This window comes from Curcuma longa, chromosome 11 (assembly GCF_044706935.1).
Source record: "Curcuma longa cultivar G26 ecotype Majalengka, Jawa Barat chromosome 11, ITB_CL_G26_1.1, whole genome shotgun sequence".
In the NCBI taxonomy this organism is placed as follows: Eukaryota; Viridiplantae; Streptophyta; class Magnoliopsida; order Zingiberales; family Zingiberaceae; genus Curcuma; species Curcuma longa.
The window spans coordinates 3,009,183-3,029,072 of NC_133871.1; the positions used below are offsets into that span (position 1 = coordinate 3,009,183).

Consider the following 19,890-nt stretch of genomic DNA (forward strand, 5'->3'; position numbering starts at 1 on the left):
ACGTACATATAGGTACGTACGTCAATACTCAGATGAAAAAAAAATTAATCCATATGATAAGTAGCAGGATGCCACCTGGTCAGTTATTGACATCCAGAAGGTATTCTATCCTCACCTGAGTGGAGAATTAAGATTTGAGATCAAAAACTCTTTCTTTTATCTTTCTTCTATGTCGAAGAAGACTAAATGCTCATCAGTTTCTTCTAATTTTTTCTACAGAAAATGAGAAGCTAAAAATTAACAGCTAACAAGAAACTGAAGCCATTTATATAGTGCAAATATTTGAAAGTACCTTGCTTCAGTTTGCTTAAGGTTCTCGCTCGCTTAATTCTGCATTGAGAAGTTAATTGCTTACTATTAATTATAAAGTTCTTGAAGCCCAACTAGTTTCTGAATAAAGCATATAAGACCGAATTAAAGAATCTATAGAAGATCATGAGAAAAAGGTAGTGAATATTTAGATATATCAAGAAAACAAAATTCCTAATAGAAATTTAACAAAACAGACTTAGTCTAATTACCCCTTTAATTTTCTTTGGTTATAATTTCACCAACCTTTTAATCCCGAACTAGTGGACCCTTCCAGAAATGGCAACCGCATTGAGAAAGTACAAGTCAATGTCTCCATACCTGATTTGAAGGTGAATAATTTCTTGCTTAAATGTGACTTGTATTCCCTCTGCTTGTGGATCTTTTGGTACATTTCGCTCATCTCATTTGTTTTTTTTTTCCCCTCAAAAAATGTGGAGAGTGTCGTCAGGTATATAGATTAAGTAAAAGATGGAGCCTAAATTGTTTGATTTAATGTCTGCATCTCTAAGCCAGGCAGATGCTTCAGTTCTTGAACAGTGGCCTTAAGATGTGAAAGCTGATGTACATGGTCTACTTGCATTTCACAGAGAATTAAAGCACGGCAAGAAAACTATGATTTAACTATCAAATTAATGATCGAAATAAAATTTGATCATTAAATAGCGATCGAATAAAATTTTTTTATTACAATTTAGCTATTGGTATTTTTATTGGTCGCTAATATAACGATTGAAAATAATTCCGTTGTTAATTTACGATCGAAATTATAATCAATCGTAAATTAATGACAAAATTTATTTTAGTCGATAAATTAGAGATCGAATATAATTTTCGATTACAATTTAATGACGGAATTAATTCCATCACTAAATTAACGACCGATTATTGTAAAATCCATCGTTAAATTAGCGACCAACTTTAAAATTGATCATTAATTAACGATCTATTTTTAAAGTTGATTGCCAATTAATGACTGATATTTTATTAGACCGTTATATTAGCGATCGATTATAAAATTTATAACTAAATTAGTGACAGACTTTAAAATCGACTGCTAATTAACGATAAAAAATTTATTAGGTTGTTAATTAGCGACTAACTTTAAAAATTATTTGCTAATTAATGACCGAATAAATTTTTAGTCTTAAAATTGTCTTATGTCCTCAAATTCCTTTGCTTCTCCTTAATCTTTACCACTGCTCGCTCCTTCCTCTCCCCCAATCTCTCCTCTCTCGTCGGCATGGACACCATCCTTCACTCGCTCAAGTTCTCCCCCGATCTCTTCTCTCTTGTTTGTCTCTCTCATCAATGTCGGTAAAAATAGAGTTGACCTCGTCTCTCCTCTCTCGTCGGCATGGACACCATCCTTCGCTCGCTCAAGTTCTCCCCCGATCTCTTCTCTCTCGTTTGTCTCTCTCATCAATGTTGGTAAAAATACAGTTGACCTCGCCACGAGGCCGCAGAAGTTGTCATATTGAAAGTATTTGCTCATTTCACATAATTTAGATGTGATGCATGTGGAGAATTTTTTTCAATAATATTTGTAATATTGTGATGAATGCTCTAGGGGAATTCTAAAGATGCAATAAAAATCACCTGAGAAATTAAAAAAATTAGTTAGTAGATCTGAGTTGCATCAGAATAAAAACAACCAATAAATTTTTAAAAGCTTGTTATACATTGGACAATGAAAGTAAGAATACACTATGTAGTTATTTGAAAGAAATCAAATTTTGATCGCTAATTTAGCGATCGACTTTTAACTTTGATCGCTATTTGGAGACCGAATTACAATCGGCCGCTAAATTAACGATTGACGAAATTTAATCGATCGCTATTTTAGCGACGGAACATTAATCGGTTGCAAATTTGCGATCGAAGTTAAAAATCGATCACTATTTAGCGATCGAAATGAAATGTCGGTTGTTAAAATAGCGACCAAAATTTAATTGGGTCGGTAATCTTAGAATTGGACCACACGAGAAGAATTTAGCGATCGAATTTAGATTCAATTCGATCGTTAATATTTAGTGACCGAACTCCAAATCGGTCGCTAAATTAGTGACCGAACTGGTGTTCGGTCGCTAAATATATAGCGATCGACCCGAATTTCGATCGCTAATTTTATTTCCTAAAATTAGCGATTTCTTTTTCTCTACCGATCGATCGCTAATTTTATTTACTAAAATTAGCGATTTCTTTTTCTCAACCCCTCCGGAACCCTGAACACGCACAGGTGACTTCTTCTCTTCTCTTCTGCTGTGCGCCAATCTCTCGATCTCTCCAATCTCCTCCTTCGGCGTGATTTTCCCCATACAGTTGACCTCGCCACGAGGCCGCAGAAGTTGTCATATTGAAAGTATTTGCTCATTTCACATAATTTAGATGTGATGCATGTGGAGAATTTTTTTCAATAATATTTGTAATATTGTGATGAATGCTCTAGGGGAATTCTAAAGATGCAATAAAAATCACTTGAGAAATTAAAAAAATTAGTTAGTAGATCTGAGTTGCATCAGAATAAAAACAACCAATAAATTTTTAAAAGCTTGTTATACATTGGACAATGAAAGTAAGAATACACTATGTAGTTATTTGAAAGAAATCAAATTTTGATCGCTAATTTAGCGATCGACTTTTAACTTTGATCGCTATTTGGAGACCGAATTACAATCGGCCGCTAAATTAACGATTGACGAAATTTAATCGATCGCTATTTTAGCGACGGAACATTAATCGGTTGCAAATTTGCGATCGAAGTTAAAAATCGATCACTATTTAGCGATCGAAATGAAATGTCGGTTGTTAAAATAGCGACCAAAATTTAATTGGGTCGGTAATCTTAGAATTGGACCACACGAGAAGAATTTAGCGATCGAATTTAGATTCAATTCGATCGTTAATATTTAGTGACCGAACTCCAAATCGGTCGCTAAATTAGTGACCGAACTGGTGTTCGGTCGCTAAATATATAGCGATCGACCCGAATTTCGATCGCTAATTTTATTTCCTAAAATTAGCGATTTCTTTTTCTCTACCGATCGATCGCTAATTTTATTTACTAAAATTAGCGATTTCTTTTTCTCAACCCCTCCGGAACCCTGAACACGCACAGGTGACTTCTTCTCTTCTCTTCTGCTGTGCGCCAATCTCTCGATCTCTCCAATCTCCTCCTTCGGCGTGATTTTCCCCATACAGTTGACCTCGCCACGAGGCCGCAGAAGTTGTCATATTGAAAGTATTTGCTCATTTCACATAATTTAGATGTGATGCATGTGGAGAATTTTTTTCAATAATATTTGTAATATTGTGATGAATGCTCTAGGGGAATTCTAAAGATGCAATAAAAATCACTTGAGAAATTAAAAAAATTAGTTAGTAGATCTGAGTTGCATCAGAATAAAAACAACCAATAAATTTTTAAAAGCTTGTTATACATTGGACAATGAAAGTAAGAATACACTATGTAGTTATTTGAAAGAAATCAAATTTTGATCGCTAATTTAGCGATCGACTTTTAACTTTGATCGCTATTTGGAGACCGAATTACAATCGGCCGCTAAATTAACGATTGACGAAATTTAATCGATCGCTATTTTAGCGACGGAACATTAATCGGTTGCAAATTTGCGATCGAAGTTAAAAATCGATCACTATTTAGCGATCGAAATGAAATGTCGGTTGTTAAAATAGCGACCAAAATTTAATTGGGTCGGTAATCTTAGAATTGGACCACACGAGAAGAATTTAGCGATCGAATTTAGATTCAATTCGATCGTTAATATTTAGTGACCGAACTCCAAATCGGTCGCTAAATTAGTGACCGAACTGGTGTTCGGTCGCTAAATATATAGCGATCGACCCGAATTTCGATCGCTAATTTTATTTCCTAAAATTAGCGATTTCTTTTTCTCTACCGATCGATCGCTAATTTTATTTACTAAAATTAGCGATTTCTTTTTCTCAACCCCTCCGGAACCCTGAACACGCACAGGTGACTTCTTCTCTTCTCTTCTGCTGTGCGCCAATCTCTCGATCTCTCCAATCTCCTCCTTCGGCGTGATTTTCCCCATACAGTTGACCTCGCCACGAGGCCGCAGAAGTTGTCATATTGAAAGTATTTGCTCATTTCACATAATTTAGATGTGATGCATGTGGAGAATTTTTTTCAATAATATTTGTAATATTGTGATGAATGCTCTAGGGGAATTCTAAAGATGCAATAAAAATCACTTGAGAAATTAAAAAAATTAGTTAGTAGATCTGAGTTGCATCAGAATAAAAACAACCAATAAATTTTTAAAAGCTTGTTATACATTGGACAATGAAAGTAAGAATACACTATGTAGTTATTTGAAAGAAATCAAATTTTGATCGCTAATTTAGCGATCGACTTTTAACTTTGATCGCTATTTGGAGACCGAATTACAATCGGCCGCTAAATTAACGATCGACGAAATTTAATCGATCGCTATTTTAGCGACGGAACATTAATCGGTTGCAAATTTGCGATCGAAGTTAAAAATCGATCACTATTTAGCGATCGAAATGAAATGTCGGTTGTTAAAATAGCGACCAAAATTTAATTGGGTCGGTAATCTTAGAATTGGACCACACGAGAAGAATTTAGCGATCGAATTTAGATTCAATTCGATCGTTAATATTTAGTGACCGAACTCCAAATCGGTCGCTAAATTAGTGACCGAACTGGTGTTCGGTCGCTAAATATATAGCGATCGACCCGAATTTCGATCGCTAATTTTATTTCCTAAAATTAGCGATTTCTTTTTCTCTACCGATCGATCGCTAATTTTATTTACTAAAATTAGCGATTTCTTTTTCTCAACCCCTCCGGAACCCTGAACACGCACAGGTGACTTCTTCTCTTCTCTTCTGCTGTGCGCCAATCTCTCGATCTCTCCAATCTCCTCCTTCGGCGTGATTTTCCCCATACAGTTGACCTCGCCACGAGGCCGCAGAAGTTGTCATATTGAAAGTATTTGCTCATTTCACATAATTTAGATGTGATGCATGTGGAGAATTTTTTTCAATAATATTTGTAATATTGTGATGAATGCTCTAGGGGAATTCTAAAGATGCAATAAAAATCACTTGAGAAATTAAAAAAATTAGTTAGTAGATCTGAGTTGCATCAGAATAAAAACAACCAATAAATTTTTAAAAGCTTGTTATACATTGGACAATGAAAGTAAGAATACACTATGTAGTTATTTGAAAGAAATCAAATTTTGATCGCTAATTTAGCGATCGACTTTTAACTTTGATCGCTATTTGGAGACCGAATTACAATCGGCCGCTAAATTAACGATCGACGAAATTTAATCGATCGCTATTTTAGCGACGGAACATTAATCGGTTGCAAATTTGCGATCGAAGTTAAAAATCGATCACTATTTAGCGATCGAAATGAAATGTCGGTTGTTAAAATAGCGACCAAAATTTAATTGGGTCGGTAATCTTAGAATTGGACCACACGAGAAGAATTTAGCGATCGAATTTAGATTCAATTCGATCGTTAATATTTAGTGACCGAACTCCAAATCGGTCGCTAAATTAGTGACCGAACTGGTGTTCGGTCGCTAAATATATAGCGATCGACCCGAATTTCGATCGCTAATTTTATTTCCTAAAATTAGCGATTTCTTTTTCTCTACCGATCGATCGCTAATTTTATTTACTAAAATTAGCGATTTCTTTTTCTCAACCCCTCCGGAACCCTGAACACGCACAGGTGACTTCTTCTCTTCTCTTCTGCTGTGCGCCAATCTCTCGATCTCTCCAATCTCCTCCTTCGGCGTGATTTTCCCCATGGGATTTCCTTCTTCGGCATCTCAAGTAAACCCTAAATTTCTCCCCCTTGGTCCCCTTGGGCGTGGCCCCGTGGCTGACCTCTTGCGCGTGTTAGTACCGATGGAATCAAAATATCTCCATAATGGCATGATATTGTCCACTTTGGGCCTAAGCCCTCATGACTTTGTTCTTGGGCTCTCTCCAAAAGGTCTCATACCAATGGAAATATCTTCTATCCTTTTAAACTCATGATCTTTTCTATGTGCTTTAGATATGGGACTATGTTTGCACCCTTGCAACTCAACAATCCCCCCCTCAAACAAAGGACCACAGACCCCCCTCAACGTTATTTTTGATGTCTGAATCCTCGACCCACCAGGACTTTTTGTCCCTCCGTCCACCCGACCTACTAGGACTTTCCACCTAGCCGCAACTAGGACTTTTTGCCCCTCGGTCCACCTGACCTACTAGGGCTTCCCACCTAGTCGCAACTAGGACTTTTTGCCGCTCGGTCTACCCGACCTACTAGGACTTCCCACCTAGTCGCAACTAGGACTTTTTGCCCCTCGGTCCACCCGACCTACTAGGACTTCTCACCTGGTGTCTGGTCCTCTTGATTCAGACACGGGAGCATCCACTTCCTTTGTTTTAAGGTTCAAATCACATGGTTAGATCTGGATCATGGCTCATCCGACAGTTAGTCCGGTGATGAGCGGTCTCGCTCTGATACCACTTATTAGTACCGATGGAATCAAAATATCTCCACAATGACATGATATTGTCCACTTTGGGCCTAAGCCCTCATGGCTTTGTTCTTGGGCTCTCCCCAAAAGGCCTCATACAAATGGAGATATCTTCCATCCTTTTACACCCATGATCTTTTCCATGTGCTTTAGATGTGGGACTATGTTTGCACCCTTGCAACCCAACAGCGCGGTCGGCCGCCGGGTCTGGTGGATTGAACCCAAATTCAAATTCGATCGCTAATTTTAATAACCGAAATATTGGAATTCGATCGCTAATTTTAGCGATCAAACCCAAATTCGGTCGCTAATTTTAGCGATCAAATTCCTAGAATTCGGTCGCTAATTAGCAATTGATTTGGAATTCGGTCACTAAATCGAATTACGATAAATTTTTTTATCATTTTTTTATCGATCGCTAATCAGTCATTAATGGAATTTAGTGACCGATTAGCGACCGAAAATTTGATCGCTAATCACGATTATTTTTGTAGTGCACTTACCAAATTGAGTTTAATCTTTAGAGATTTGACATTGAAAGTTATTATAATAGTCAAAATGTTTTGGCTAGATACAGACATACCGCTTATACTCGATAAACTTGAGTGCGTATTTCCACCTAGTATTTTTGATTCCCAACCAATTCATTTATCTTATGTGGTACGACTAACTGTCCCATGCAGTACAGATAGATGTATAGATTTGAATATTTTTATAAGGAGATTAAAAAATAATATTCATAACAAAGCAAAAGTTAAAGGAATAACATGTAATACTTATTTGGTTGAAGAAACATCTTCGTTCTGTGCTATAATATGAAAATTAGACATCGTAAATGTCTTCAAAATTCTGATGATATTCAACCGATAGACCCAGAGATGTTTTCTATTGTCAAGGTTTCTAGTAGGCCAATTGGTGCATTCATTTGTAGATACACTACAACAAATTTGACTTTCCGCAGCGCGCAATTAATGTATCTGCAACGCACATCGCATGCTACATAACCTTAAGCTGTTGAAACTTATAATACATCTGCAGCGCGCACTGCAAAAAATTGCATCCACAACGCACGCTCGCGCGCTATGGATAATTACATTCTTGAGGTACAATATAATATACCTATATACACAAATATAATACAAATACAAATAATTATAAAATCAAAGCTCTAACATTTATAATCCAACACACAAATATCATATAAAATTATAATATCACATTCACAATTATAAAATCAGAGCTCAAACAATTATAATATATATAAGAGATAACCATCAACATTTAGTTAGATAAAACAATCCAAACTAGTAACAAAAATTCATTTTTACTACAAAAAGTATATGGTCAAATCATTAGCATCGATATCAATCAGACAAAATTATAAACATTGATGCCCAAGCGACTGTACTTCCTATTGCATCCTTGAGAAAAAACATCTCTTCATTTGGTCGAATTAGCTCTACCTTCTCCACGAAAACTCTATCAATCCAAACTTTCCAATAAGATCCACCAAGAGGAACGTGATGTGCTTTTGCTTTTGGATCCATGGATGCAATTCGACCTTCTACAATAGCTCCATCAATAGACCACTGAAGCAGTTTACATTTAGCATTAACACTGATATCTCCAGCACTCACATTCTTTAGTTTTGACTATATAACAATAAAAAGTAATTAACAATCAAATAAATTTTTATAATAAAACATGCTATAAATAATAAACGAAAGTATAATATTATGTTAAGATAGTTACCTAGCTGCAACATTGTTATCGCCACCAATATAATTTCCGATACCACTACCAATGCCACCACTAGCAACCTAATTTTACAAACAAATTAGTCATTGTTAGTCTAATACAAAAGAAATATGCCTTCTATAGGGAAAACAAAATAGCTAGTACAGTAGAAAACATTAGTTATTGTGGTTTTTTGAATAGATACAACTATGAATTTCCAAAGGAACATTAATAAGGAGAGAAAACTGAATCATGTACCACACAATTACATCACAACTCTCATTGTTGTATGGTGGTGAGAAACTGAGATTGTAGTTCTTCAATTGTTTAAATAAATTAGAAGCAATGAAATGATTTGATGAATTTCATAGAAATAGCTCTACAATATAATTCGGGATAAATAGTATGGACTATATAACTCTACAATAGAAATAGCCGCATTACTAACCTGTTCTTTTTCATTTTATAACTTTATAGTTTGAAAGAAGGACTTCATTTCTTGCATTTCTTGTTGAAGATTATGCACTATACTTTCAAGATGCTTAACAGTTGCATTTTTTACCACAAAAGCTCCAACTTTTGATGGTTTAACTCAAAGCCCATTCCACGTACTCTACCTCAAGATTCCTTGCCAAATACAAGGTTAATTGCATCATCGGCAATGCTAGTTGTGTTTAAAGATTCGGGTGGGCATTCTTCTATTTCTTTCTGCAAATAGCAATATACAAATATTGTAAAATAAAAACATTAACACAATCATTCTATAAATTCATGTACAATAACATACAACGAGTTCCATAAATTACAAATTATTCCACTAATCATGAACAACTAAATATAATTATTTAAACATCATAGATACAATGAAACAAAACAAAACAATGATACAACATTATACATCATCAATTTATTAATACAAGCTAGAACATAGCAAACAACAATCATCATTATACAATCTTAACCTGAACATGCTTCATCTACAACAACAACCTTTTCTACAATTTTATTCATTATCACAAGTTAATATACAACATACAACACATACAACATACAACATCACACCACAAGGCATACAATACAAAATAAGTTATTCATAAAACATTAACCAAATTTACAAGATCCATTTACAAATGATCACCAACACTACACATTATGTAACCGGTTACAACCCTTCCCGAACAACTCAATACAGGTTCAACATCAACTATGTTTCATTACACTAATGGCAATCATACAACTTAAATTGTTTACCAATCCCAAACCTATGCATCCTACAATCCAACATCCACAACATACTATGGCACCATTCCTACCCCAAATTCCAACAACAAAACACAACATTTAAAGTTCAACAACAACATGGATTTAGACAAGAACAAATTCAGACTACACAGAACATGCTATAGCACACAACCGAAACACTCATGTGATACACATATGAACAACACAAAATCAACATTTGATACAACTGAGATAATTATTTGATACACACAGGAACAATCCATTCATATTCACAACTAAACATTTCATTCAAATTCACAACCGAACACAAGAATTGTTGGGTTTTGCACAAGAACAGAACAAACAGATACCAAACAAAACATACAACCAAAATTAGGATTAGGGTTTTCCCCAATCAAGCATCCAAATAGAGGAAACAAAAGAAACAGGGGGTTTTGATACAATCAGCTAACAACAGAACAATAAGAATCAAAATATGTTTAGGTTTAGGGTTAGAGATTAGTGACTGCCTTCAATTGGCACTGGCACCAACTGAGAAGAAGAGAAGACAAAATATGGAATTGGCATTCTCGATTAGCTCAGCACAGGGCAACTGGAGTTTTGGTGGATTTCATGCCAACAGAACGAATCTCGTCGGAGTTGAACTAAACTGGCGAGATGTGATCGGAGAAACCAAGATCCGCATGCTCCGCCTCCTCTGCCAGACACCTACCGTCCATGAACAGGGCATTAGACTGAAGGAAATTGAGATCCTTACCTTGCTTCATCGGTGGAGGAGATGATCAGAGCCAAACAGGATCGACCCTCCGCCTTTGAACCACATTGGCAAAGGTGATTACTGCTCGAAGCCGGTGGATGCGGACACAACAGAGAGCTCACTGGAGAACCCTCATAGCTAATATCTCTGTGCGGAAGGCCGTCGTGCACCGAAACTGGAGAACCTTCACAGCTCCGTTTTGCGGCGACGGTGACTAGGGCTTCACTTCCGAACCACGTTGGCGAAGACCTTGCGGTGGCGTCGGCGCTCGTCAATCGGGCTCAAGTCGCAACTGCTCTGTGGCTGATCGGAGAAGGAGAAGGATGCGGTGGAGGGATGGTGATGATCGGAATAGAAGGGAGCTCAGCGATGGATCGCGATGGAGAAGAAAGGAGAAGCTACAGGACTTGCACGACCGAACCCTAGTTTCCTTCGTGAACCGGTGAAGCTTATAACGCTGTGAACCCTAAACCCAATGGACCGGAGAGGTGAATAGGCTGAGCAAGCGAAAACAGAGCGGGTGGGGAAACCTAGCCGAGCACGAGGAAACAAAGCGGGGAAAATAGAACTTTTTTAATCCCTTTTAACAGTCTTTTAACATCGTACATCCATGTGCGCTGCCAATAATATTTTTTAACCCCTTTTAACAATGTACATCCATGCGTGCTGCCAATAATAACCTCTTTTAACAGTGTACATCCATGCGTGCTGTCAATAGTACTATTTTAACAGCATATATTCAATACATGCTGCAAATATTATTTAATATTCATAACGTATAATTTTTGCACGCTATGAAAAATAGTATTTGCAGCGCACTATTATTTGTGCGTTGTTAATTGTAAAATATGAAATATTATCCGCAGCGCACTTGATTAGGCGTGTCGTAAAAACTATTATTAATAGCACACTATAATTGTGCGCCGTTAATGACGTGCTGCAGAAAGTCAAATTTGTTGTAGTGATAGTTAAATAAAAAAAATATCATATAACAAGAACATACGTACATATTCTTGAACTGTTACATATTCTTGAATTGTGTCAAACCTTACATAAATTGAGTTAACTTATATATTCACTACTAGAAAAAAGTTAATAGACAACGCGGAAAACGCGTTGTCTTTGTGGGTGCAAAAGCGTTGTAAGAGGCCCTGTTGTAAAAGGGGTCCCTCAACGACAACGCTTTTAAAGCGTTGTCTTTGTTAACATCGACAACACCTTCGCAACGCAGAAAAAGCGTTGTAAATATTACAACATTTTTTACGACGCTTTAAAAACGTTATTTTTTATAGGTATGACAACACAATTTGCAACGGTTAAAAAGCGTTGTAATTTTGTTACAAATTGCTTGGGTATTGTAACGTTTTAAAAAGCATTGTCTTTTGATTTTTTTTAGCAGTAAATAAGAAACCAATATATTTTGTAAATACAAAATCATTGCCTACAAAATTTACTAAATGACTTTCATATACAAAAACATTATCTATTATATTTACATAAAATCATTGTTACAGCAGGTTCATAACATACAGGTTCATAACACAGGTCCATAACATATAGCTTATACAAAAAAGTTGTAGCAAAAAACCAGGTCCACCCAGCTTCTTCACAAGCTCTTGAACTGCTAGTATACGAGTTGATCCACCAACAAGGATTACCTCATCTATGCCCTTAAATGAAAGCTTTGCATCTTTCAAGGTACTATCAATAGGGGTTCTAAGCCTGATATAACATATGAAAAGATTAGTGAGTGCCAAGCAAAAAAACAAAAGAAAGACACAGATCCATATTCATATCCTATAAAGGTGTAATATAGAGATTTTACATCTCTCTACAATGACAAAAAAGACATTCCAGATTGTTTCATTATTCTTCTTTTCCAAAGTTCCACCTCCTAAATCAAATACCAAAGACATTGCAGTTAGTTGAAGCCAGTGACAAAAACCAGCAAGAAATGGAAGTCCTGTTACCTGAAACATCAAAAGTTCCACCTCCTAAATCAAATACCAAAATTGTTTCATTATTCTTCTTTTCAAATCCATAAGCTAATGAAGCAGCCGTTGGCTCATTAATGATACGAAGGACTTCTAAACCAGCAATACGACCAGCATCCTTTGTAGCTGTTCTTTGAGAGTCATTGAAGTAGGCAGGAACAGTAACCACAGCTTTTGTAACCTTATCATTCAGAAACTTAGATGCATCATCCATGAGCTTTCTTAAAACCTGAACAAGGTGGAAAAGGGTGATCTCAATGATTAAGGCCAAAATAGATAATTCAATTCAGTCTAAGCTTTACCAATCAGAATACAAAAATCACTAGCTTTTTTTAACAAAAGTATTAAATTAACAACAAATATTTGCAACAATTGTAAAATTCATAAAACGAAGTTGATACCACACTGTCAATGTGCTTCCAAAAGCACTATTACACGAATTAATGAAACGAATCGGAATATGTAGAGATACAAGTCCTCTAATTCACAATAGGACAATCATAAAAATATATCCTACCTTATCTTTCAATTCTGCAGATATTCCAAGAGCTTCTGGTTGTCTAATTTGACCAGATTTTACTCGAACAACACAGCTAGTACAGCAACCTGAACGATACCAAAAGAATTAGGAGGATTACCTCCTAAAATATTTTGACAACAAATGCATAGCCGATTCAAAGTATGGATTATGCAATCCCAATCACTAATATACCCTGTTTGTGTGACATTGTAGTTTATCACCACTTACAGATCAATTGCCACGATTGTATACATGTAGATCATAAATTGGAAGTGAATAAGAACAATTACATAACAAGAACAGATTGCTAAATTAACAGTTGAAGCACTCTTAATGTGAGAGAGATCACGCATGTTCATGCGAACTTTTTTTTTTAAAAAAAAAACTTTTTCTATGAGGTCATGAAGGGATGATTGAAGGTTGCGAACAATCTAAGCAATGATGAGTAACAATATTAACACAAGAATGCTGTCAAGATGTCGTACAATGAAAAAAAAACCCTAGAAACAAAATCACAAAGGGGACGAGGTTCATAATACTATCATACCTCAAGACCTACACGAGCTCGCAACCTTCTCCCCCGCCACCGCAGACTCCCCTAGTGGAATCTATAGCCCGTAGGCGCCAGATCCCGGCAACGAGCTTCCTAGCGGAGACCCGTCGGAAGGCCTACGTAGCGGTGCGAGAAAGGAGCGGCGACGGGATTTGTTGAGGCGGCAACGGGGTTGTGGCCTGCATGTCGAGGTAGAGGGGGCGTGCGGATATCTTGACGCCCTTCATCGATATCGTCCCGGCCTCGTCCTCCTTCGGCAAAGATGACAAAGGTGTCTCCGAAGCTGCGACGGCGGTTGCAGTGGAGAGGCGGCGGCTGGGAGCGTTGGCGAGGGCACGCCGAATGAGACGAGAGACGGAGGAGGCCATGCTTGCCCTAGGGTTTCTCGATTCCAATTTCAGCGGAGAAGATACACTAAAATAAAACAAGTTGTGAATGGCGCGGATTATAACGGCACGATGAGAGAGGCAATACCGGATTAGCGTTGCGAATGCCCCGAACGACACCCACTATTGACCCGTGTGGCTCCACATGAACCATAAAGCTCTTTTCGAATCATCGGTCGAGTAGTTTTGTTGGTTAAGAACGTTCAATTAAAAATGTGATTGGTGACGGACAAGACTGTGAATTAATATTTGTCTCGTTTATAAACATTTGTCTCTTTATAAATGTTTAAATTATATAAATGAGACAAATGTTTAAATTATATATTTATATAAATTTATAAATAAATTAATATTTTTATTCATTTATTAATTTATAAACATTTATTAAATGTTAAGATTTGTATTAATTTATAAATATTAATTTATATTTATCTAAAGAGATTTTTTAATCATTTATTAATTTATAAATATATTTAAAATGATTCTGGATATAAACCCTCTAAACCCTCAACGACAACCCTCAACGACAATACTTTTAAAAAACGTTGTCTTTAAAAAAAAAAGGCTAAAAGACAACGTTTTCGACAACGATTTTTTAAAAGTGTTGTGGTTGACCCAAAATAAACGCTAATAGACAACGCTTTCAGAACAAACGTTGTCTTTTAGTTTTAAAAGACAACGTTTTTGACTAAAAACGTTGTAAATTGAAAAACCACAACGCTTTTGCTAAAAACCGTTGTCTTTGGGGCGTTGTCTATTAACTTTTTTCTAGTAGTGGTTGATATATTTACGTGAAACGTAGATTTTGATTTTGAAGTCAATTTCGACTTTCATCGATTGATGACACTCATATTTTTCATAAAACTGTATTGGTCCTTTAAGACCTAATATCCAACATATTGGATATGTGTTCTTTGAGCAGAACTCATAGAGTTGCTAGTACATCTTCTACCACCCCTCCTACCGTATTGACACAAATACATAATTTGACTGAAGAGGTTAGCCTTTTGAAGGGCATAATAATACAAAGGGATCAGGAAATGAGGCAAATGGATCAAGAAATTAACGAGTTGCATCGACAACAAAACCTGACATACAACATCTTCAGTTAAATTCTGCTTCTCGTGATCAAGGGTGGAGCCAGGTACAAATGTACTTGGGCTTCAGCCCGGGGGGATTTCAAATTTAATTATAATTTTAATGAAAGATTATCTTGATTTTGACGAATTGAATAAACAATACCTCAACCCGGGGTTAATCTTTGTTGTTTGTCATTGAAAAAAATTTAGCTTGGGCTGATTGTAAATCTTGGCTCCGCCATTGCTCGTGGTGATGGTGACGTTGATGATGATGGTGGTGGTTCTTCATAAATTTTTTTTGTGTATAAATATTTTTTATTAGAATCAGTATTATTAACATTTATTATTTTATTAAGTTTGTAAATTCTTTATTTACATATTTTTTATTAATATTGTTAATTTTTTCGTAACAGGATTGATGAGGTCATATCATAAGAAATAAGTCCTTACATATTAAGTTTATAGACTTTTGTTTCTTTTTAAGAATGATACTTTTTTTCTTTGTTTTCTTGTGCAGAATGAGAAGACATATGGAAGGAGAAGGAAGCAATATCTCCCGAGGAAAAAGACGACGACGATAATTTCATATCTTTCTCTTGTCTTGAGACTTCTTGATATGAATTTTGTCATTTGGATGATCTTGGTGACTTATTGATATATATTTTATCATTTGAATTTTGTATCATGACTTGAAGGTATGTTTGATATGGATTTTGCATCATGACTCGAAAGAATACTTGATATGGATTTTGTTTCATGACTTTAATTTTGTATGAACAAGTTATTTGTATAGTTGATATGGATTTTGTATGAACAGGTTGTTTGTATGTTGATATGGATTTTGTGTGAACAGATTGTTTGTATAGTTGATATGTATAGAGTTGTATGAATATGTTGTTTGTAAAATTTGGATCTATTTGATCGGATCATTGATTGTATATACAAGAAATTGCACAAATGAGCAGAATGGATGGGAAAAAAATTACGTTTTGTGACGAAATCACTTTTGTCGCAAATATATCATAAATTATTATTTTTGACGACGTCAAATTCGTTGCCGATTGTCAACAAAATTTGTTTTCGTCATTAAATATTACAATGAAATTTTAAATTTTTATTATAGAACTTGGCAACGACTTAATAGCAATGAGAATTTATTCATCGTAATTTTTGTCATAAAATTTTTTTCGATGAATTTATTTATAAGATTAAATTGTGATTTTTTTTAATGAATTTTTAAATCTAATTTAGAAAGAAAAACATTTTTCCTTATTTTTTTCATAAAATGTTTTATGACACTCTCGGTGAATATATATGTTAAAATATTTTCTTTATTTCACTTGATTATGTCCTTTAGGTAGTCAACCTAATGGACCCCAAGGCCCACCATGAGCGTGTATGCAGGTATTCAAAAGGTCATCGTAATATTATATGTAGGGCTTCAAGTGGAGTGCTAATGTCAATTCCACAATTTGTTTGATCCTCTTTTCTTCTTTTTTTTTTTTTGAGACTGTATCTTATGAAAATTTTCTGCCAAGTTGATATTATAATTAAAATGATGTGTATTAGTTTAGATTAAGTTAATTAGAATGGAGCATTAATATTGCATACCCATATGACAAAGTATGATAACTTAATGATGTGTTGAATAGATAAAACAATGGTTGTCATATAACATAGACATTAATTCGATTCACATAAATAATACATCAAGAATTTACATCACAAGGGATCTAGTATTATTATCATTCAACCAAATCCAAGATCTAGCCATAGTACATGATCTCGGAGCTTATAAAATAGACGTACAAGATCTTATTCGATAATACATATCATATATAGCGAGTTGCTACTTACTTAATTATAGTCTCATCATGCAGTACTGCTCTTGAGACCCCCTGAGCCATTTAAAACCCAGTTGGGAATCGCAGCAGTTAGAGGCTCCACGAGGGAAGGCACATAGGAAGAAGAGGCAAAGGCAGCAGGGTTGTTGCGCAAGCTGGCTCCTATTTTTATGGGGTAAAAACAACGGATAGCAATACCACATTTGCCAGAAGGGCTTGCAATGTTCCGTTCCATTCGAATGTAGCCAGACTCTCCCCAGTTTTTACCCCATGAGTTTCTCACAATCCAGTAGTCGTTGCCATTTTCAGTACCGTAACCTACTATGGTCACACCATGATTTAATGAAGTGTTACATCTGCCGGTGAATATTCCTGCATGCAAAAATTATATATATATATATTACGAAAGCATGTGGGAAGAGCAACATGTTTTGTGTTATGACACCTAAATGTCTGCAGCACTTGCAGAGTATGGAGGAATAACCTGCATAGCTTAGTAAAACATCAAAGTGGTTTATTAATTCACACCTGGATGTATTTCTTAATTAAATGAACAAAAATATGTGGAAATTAAATACTCATGATCAAGGATGATGTGATGAATAAACTTTTGTGAGGAAAATACAAGATTGGATGATGCAATATAATTACCAAAATTTAATGATCTGGATGAATCTTTCTTACCGAACGATAAAGTTGGAAATCTCTTCCAGAGGCATCGATACCAACACTAATCGGTTGATTTGCGACGGCCTTTTGGAGAGACTTCTCATTGTTGGAAGGAACTTTTTCGTACGAATCAATTGACACAACATGAGCATTTTCCTGCGCGAGAAAAACAAGATTAATAAAGCCATCCACAATCTAAACATACAGAGTCTCTAGTTGCAAATGGTTAATCAATAGATCAGATCACCTTGGTGGTATTGCAAATCCCATTTTGACCTGTGTACGGGTACTGCTCCTCACTGTTGATGCCACCATTGTCAATGATGTACTTCAACGCAACATCTCGCCATCCGCCATTGCAACCGTGGTTTTTGGTACTGCAGTCCACTAATTGCTGTTCTGACAGCGAAATCAGATTGCCGGTGACGATTTGGTTAATACCTTCGACGGCAGCAATTGAAGCGAACGCCCAACAACTTCCTATAGACACCATCAAAGGCCTATATAATTAGCATATATATACCTGTTGAGATCATCGAAACAAACAAGGGGCTAAACATGTTCTACTTAGGGGCTAAAGAAGGGGTAGAAGCATGCAGATCGCCATATATACCAGTTAGCTAGCGCCTCTTTTGTCAAAAGTGGAACGAGAGGTCAAGTAAAAGGGAACTGGAAAATCTGAAGTCCACAGAAGAAGAAACAGCTCACCGCATCCGCCCTGATTCTTTACGGCGACGACGGCGCCCTTCTCCCTCCAATCTATAGAACCGGGCAGATCGTCCCCTTCTCTCATCCGATACCGGCTGCTGATCTTCTCGGAGTTGGATATCGTCAGCGGGGAGAAGTCCACGAGGAACCTGGCCCGGTACTCCTCGTTGGTGAGGTCGGCGAACCGGTTCATCCTCAGGCGGTAAGCGTGCTCCCCGCGGTCGGCCGCTGCATTGTGCTCGTCCACGAACCGGAGGTTCTCTTTGAAGACCTCGAGCCGGTATTCGTCCAGGTCTTGGTCGTTTTCGGCGGGGCGATGCATGGCCCTCCAGCCCAGGTAGAGCATTCTCACCTCCTCCTCGCTGTGGACGGGGACGGCCCCGCCTTGCTTGGAGAGGGTCAGGACGTCCTGATAGGGGACGGCGGAGACGGCAGCGAGGGCGGAGGAAAAGAAGAGGAGGAGGGCAATGGCGACGGCGGAAGCCATGAACAGAAAGAGAAGAGAAAGAGAAGCTTGATGCTCCCTTAGGCGATGGAAAGGCTTCCTTTATATAGAAGAGAGGATAGTGAGCATTGTGGAAGGTTGCCGCCTTAAAATTTATTTATTTATTTTTAAAAATATTATTTAGTTATTATTAATATATATATTAATCATTATATCTAGATGTGCAATTTGTTTATTTATGTGATAATTGACAAATTAAATGAATTCTATTAAGGCTTAGTTAAAGGGACCCAATAATTGAGGTATTTGGTTTGCAATCACCAATCGACAACTTGTTAGATAAAAATTGTCCCTAGGGTGAAAACTATAAGACTTAAATCGTTGATGTTTCATCGTTAAGAACTAATAGACAAATATGTGAATAAGGTAATGTGATTGGTATTTCAGATTTATACATTCTCATGTGATTCTCTGCACTCGTCTCAATAATGGAGATTCAGAAAAGAATAGAATTGCAAAAGTAAGTATATAATTATTCCACATCGAGAACACTATTTCACCAACACATTTAACTTTCATGTATTGTTAAACGTGAAAAAAAAATGATCTCATGTACGTAACTTGAAGCTGGCAGCTGCATTATTAGATATCAAACTATATATAATGTCTCATTGATGCAGGGGCAATGAATGATGTGGCTCCTTTTTTGGATGGAGGTCAAGAGTCAAATAAAAGTCACACCTATGACTAACTTGACAGTACTAGTCAAACGAAAGAGTATTATGAAGTTGTCAAATCTGATTCCCTTGAATTTTTTCTGCACATAATGTCAAAAAGAAACAGAAGCAATCGACACTTGTCAGATATGGTCTTCTCATACACTTACATAATGATATTGTTCTAGTCCTCTTGACGAGGGGATAAATCCCAAACAAGGTTTTCTCAAGGGGGGGGGGGGGGGGGGGGGGGGGGGGGGGGCTCTTCTCCTTCTTCTAGGCTGGCTTGGCTGGTTTGATTTCTGAAACTCTTACTACTATTTGTTTTTCATTCTCCACATTTTCAATGAGAACCCTAACTTGAACGTCAGAGT

At 36.5% G+C, this 19,890-nt stretch overlaps 2 protein-coding genes across 2 annotated transcripts; both read right to left on the bottom strand.

Moving 5' to 3' along the window:
- Positions 1–12,122: 12,122 nt before the first annotated feature.
- On the bottom strand, positions 12,123–14,037 carry LOC141841165 (stromal 70 kDa heat shock-related protein, chloroplastic-like). The gene is made up of 5 exons (XM_074729293.1): positions 13,790–14,037; positions 13,114–13,189; positions 12,573–12,825; positions 12,428–12,496; positions 12,123–12,324 (listed from the first exon to the last, which is right to left on the bottom strand). The coding sequence occupies exons 1-5, from the start codon at positions 14,035–14,037 to the stop codon at positions 12,296–12,298; spliced, it is 675 nt and encodes a 224-aa protein (XP_074585394.1). The 3' UTR covers positions 12,123–12,295.
- A 2,969-nt stretch (positions 14,038–17,006) lies between these two features.
- On the bottom strand, positions 17,007–18,842 carry LOC141841176 (zingipain-1-like). The gene is made up of 4 exons (XM_074729307.1): positions 18,356–18,842; positions 17,895–18,127; positions 17,669–17,803; positions 17,007–17,357 (listed from the first exon to the last, which is right to left on the bottom strand). The coding sequence occupies exons 1-4, from the start codon at positions 18,840–18,842 to the stop codon at positions 17,007–17,009; spliced, it is 1,206 nt and encodes a 401-aa protein (XP_074585408.1).
- Positions 18,843–19,890: the final 1,048 nt, after the last annotated feature.

Coding starts and splice junctions, on each gene's coding strand:
- LOC141841165 (XM_074729293.1), bottom strand. CDS start 14,037: ATGGCCTCCTCCGTCTCTCGTCTCATTCGGCGTGCCCTCGCCAACGCT. Junction 12,826..13,113: donor CTGCAGAATTGAAAGATAAG/GTAGGATATATT, acceptor CACCTTGTTCAG/GTTTTAAGAAAGCTCATGGA. Junction 12,325..12,427: donor TTTTGTCATTGTAGAGAGAT/GTAAAATCTCTA, acceptor ATGTTATATCAG/GCTTAGAACCCCTATTGATA.
- LOC141841176 (XM_074729307.1), bottom strand. CDS start 18,842: ATGGCTTCCGCCGTCGCCATTGCCCTCCTCCTCTTCTTTTCCTCCGCC. Junction 17,804..17,894: donor GGATTTGCAATACCACCAAG/GTGATCTGATCT, acceptor TTTCTCGCGCAG/GAAAATGCTCATGTTGTGTC. Junction 17,358..17,668: donor GAAGAGATTTCCAACTTTAT/CGTTCGGTAAGA, acceptor ATATAATTTTTG/CATGCAGGAATATTCACCGG.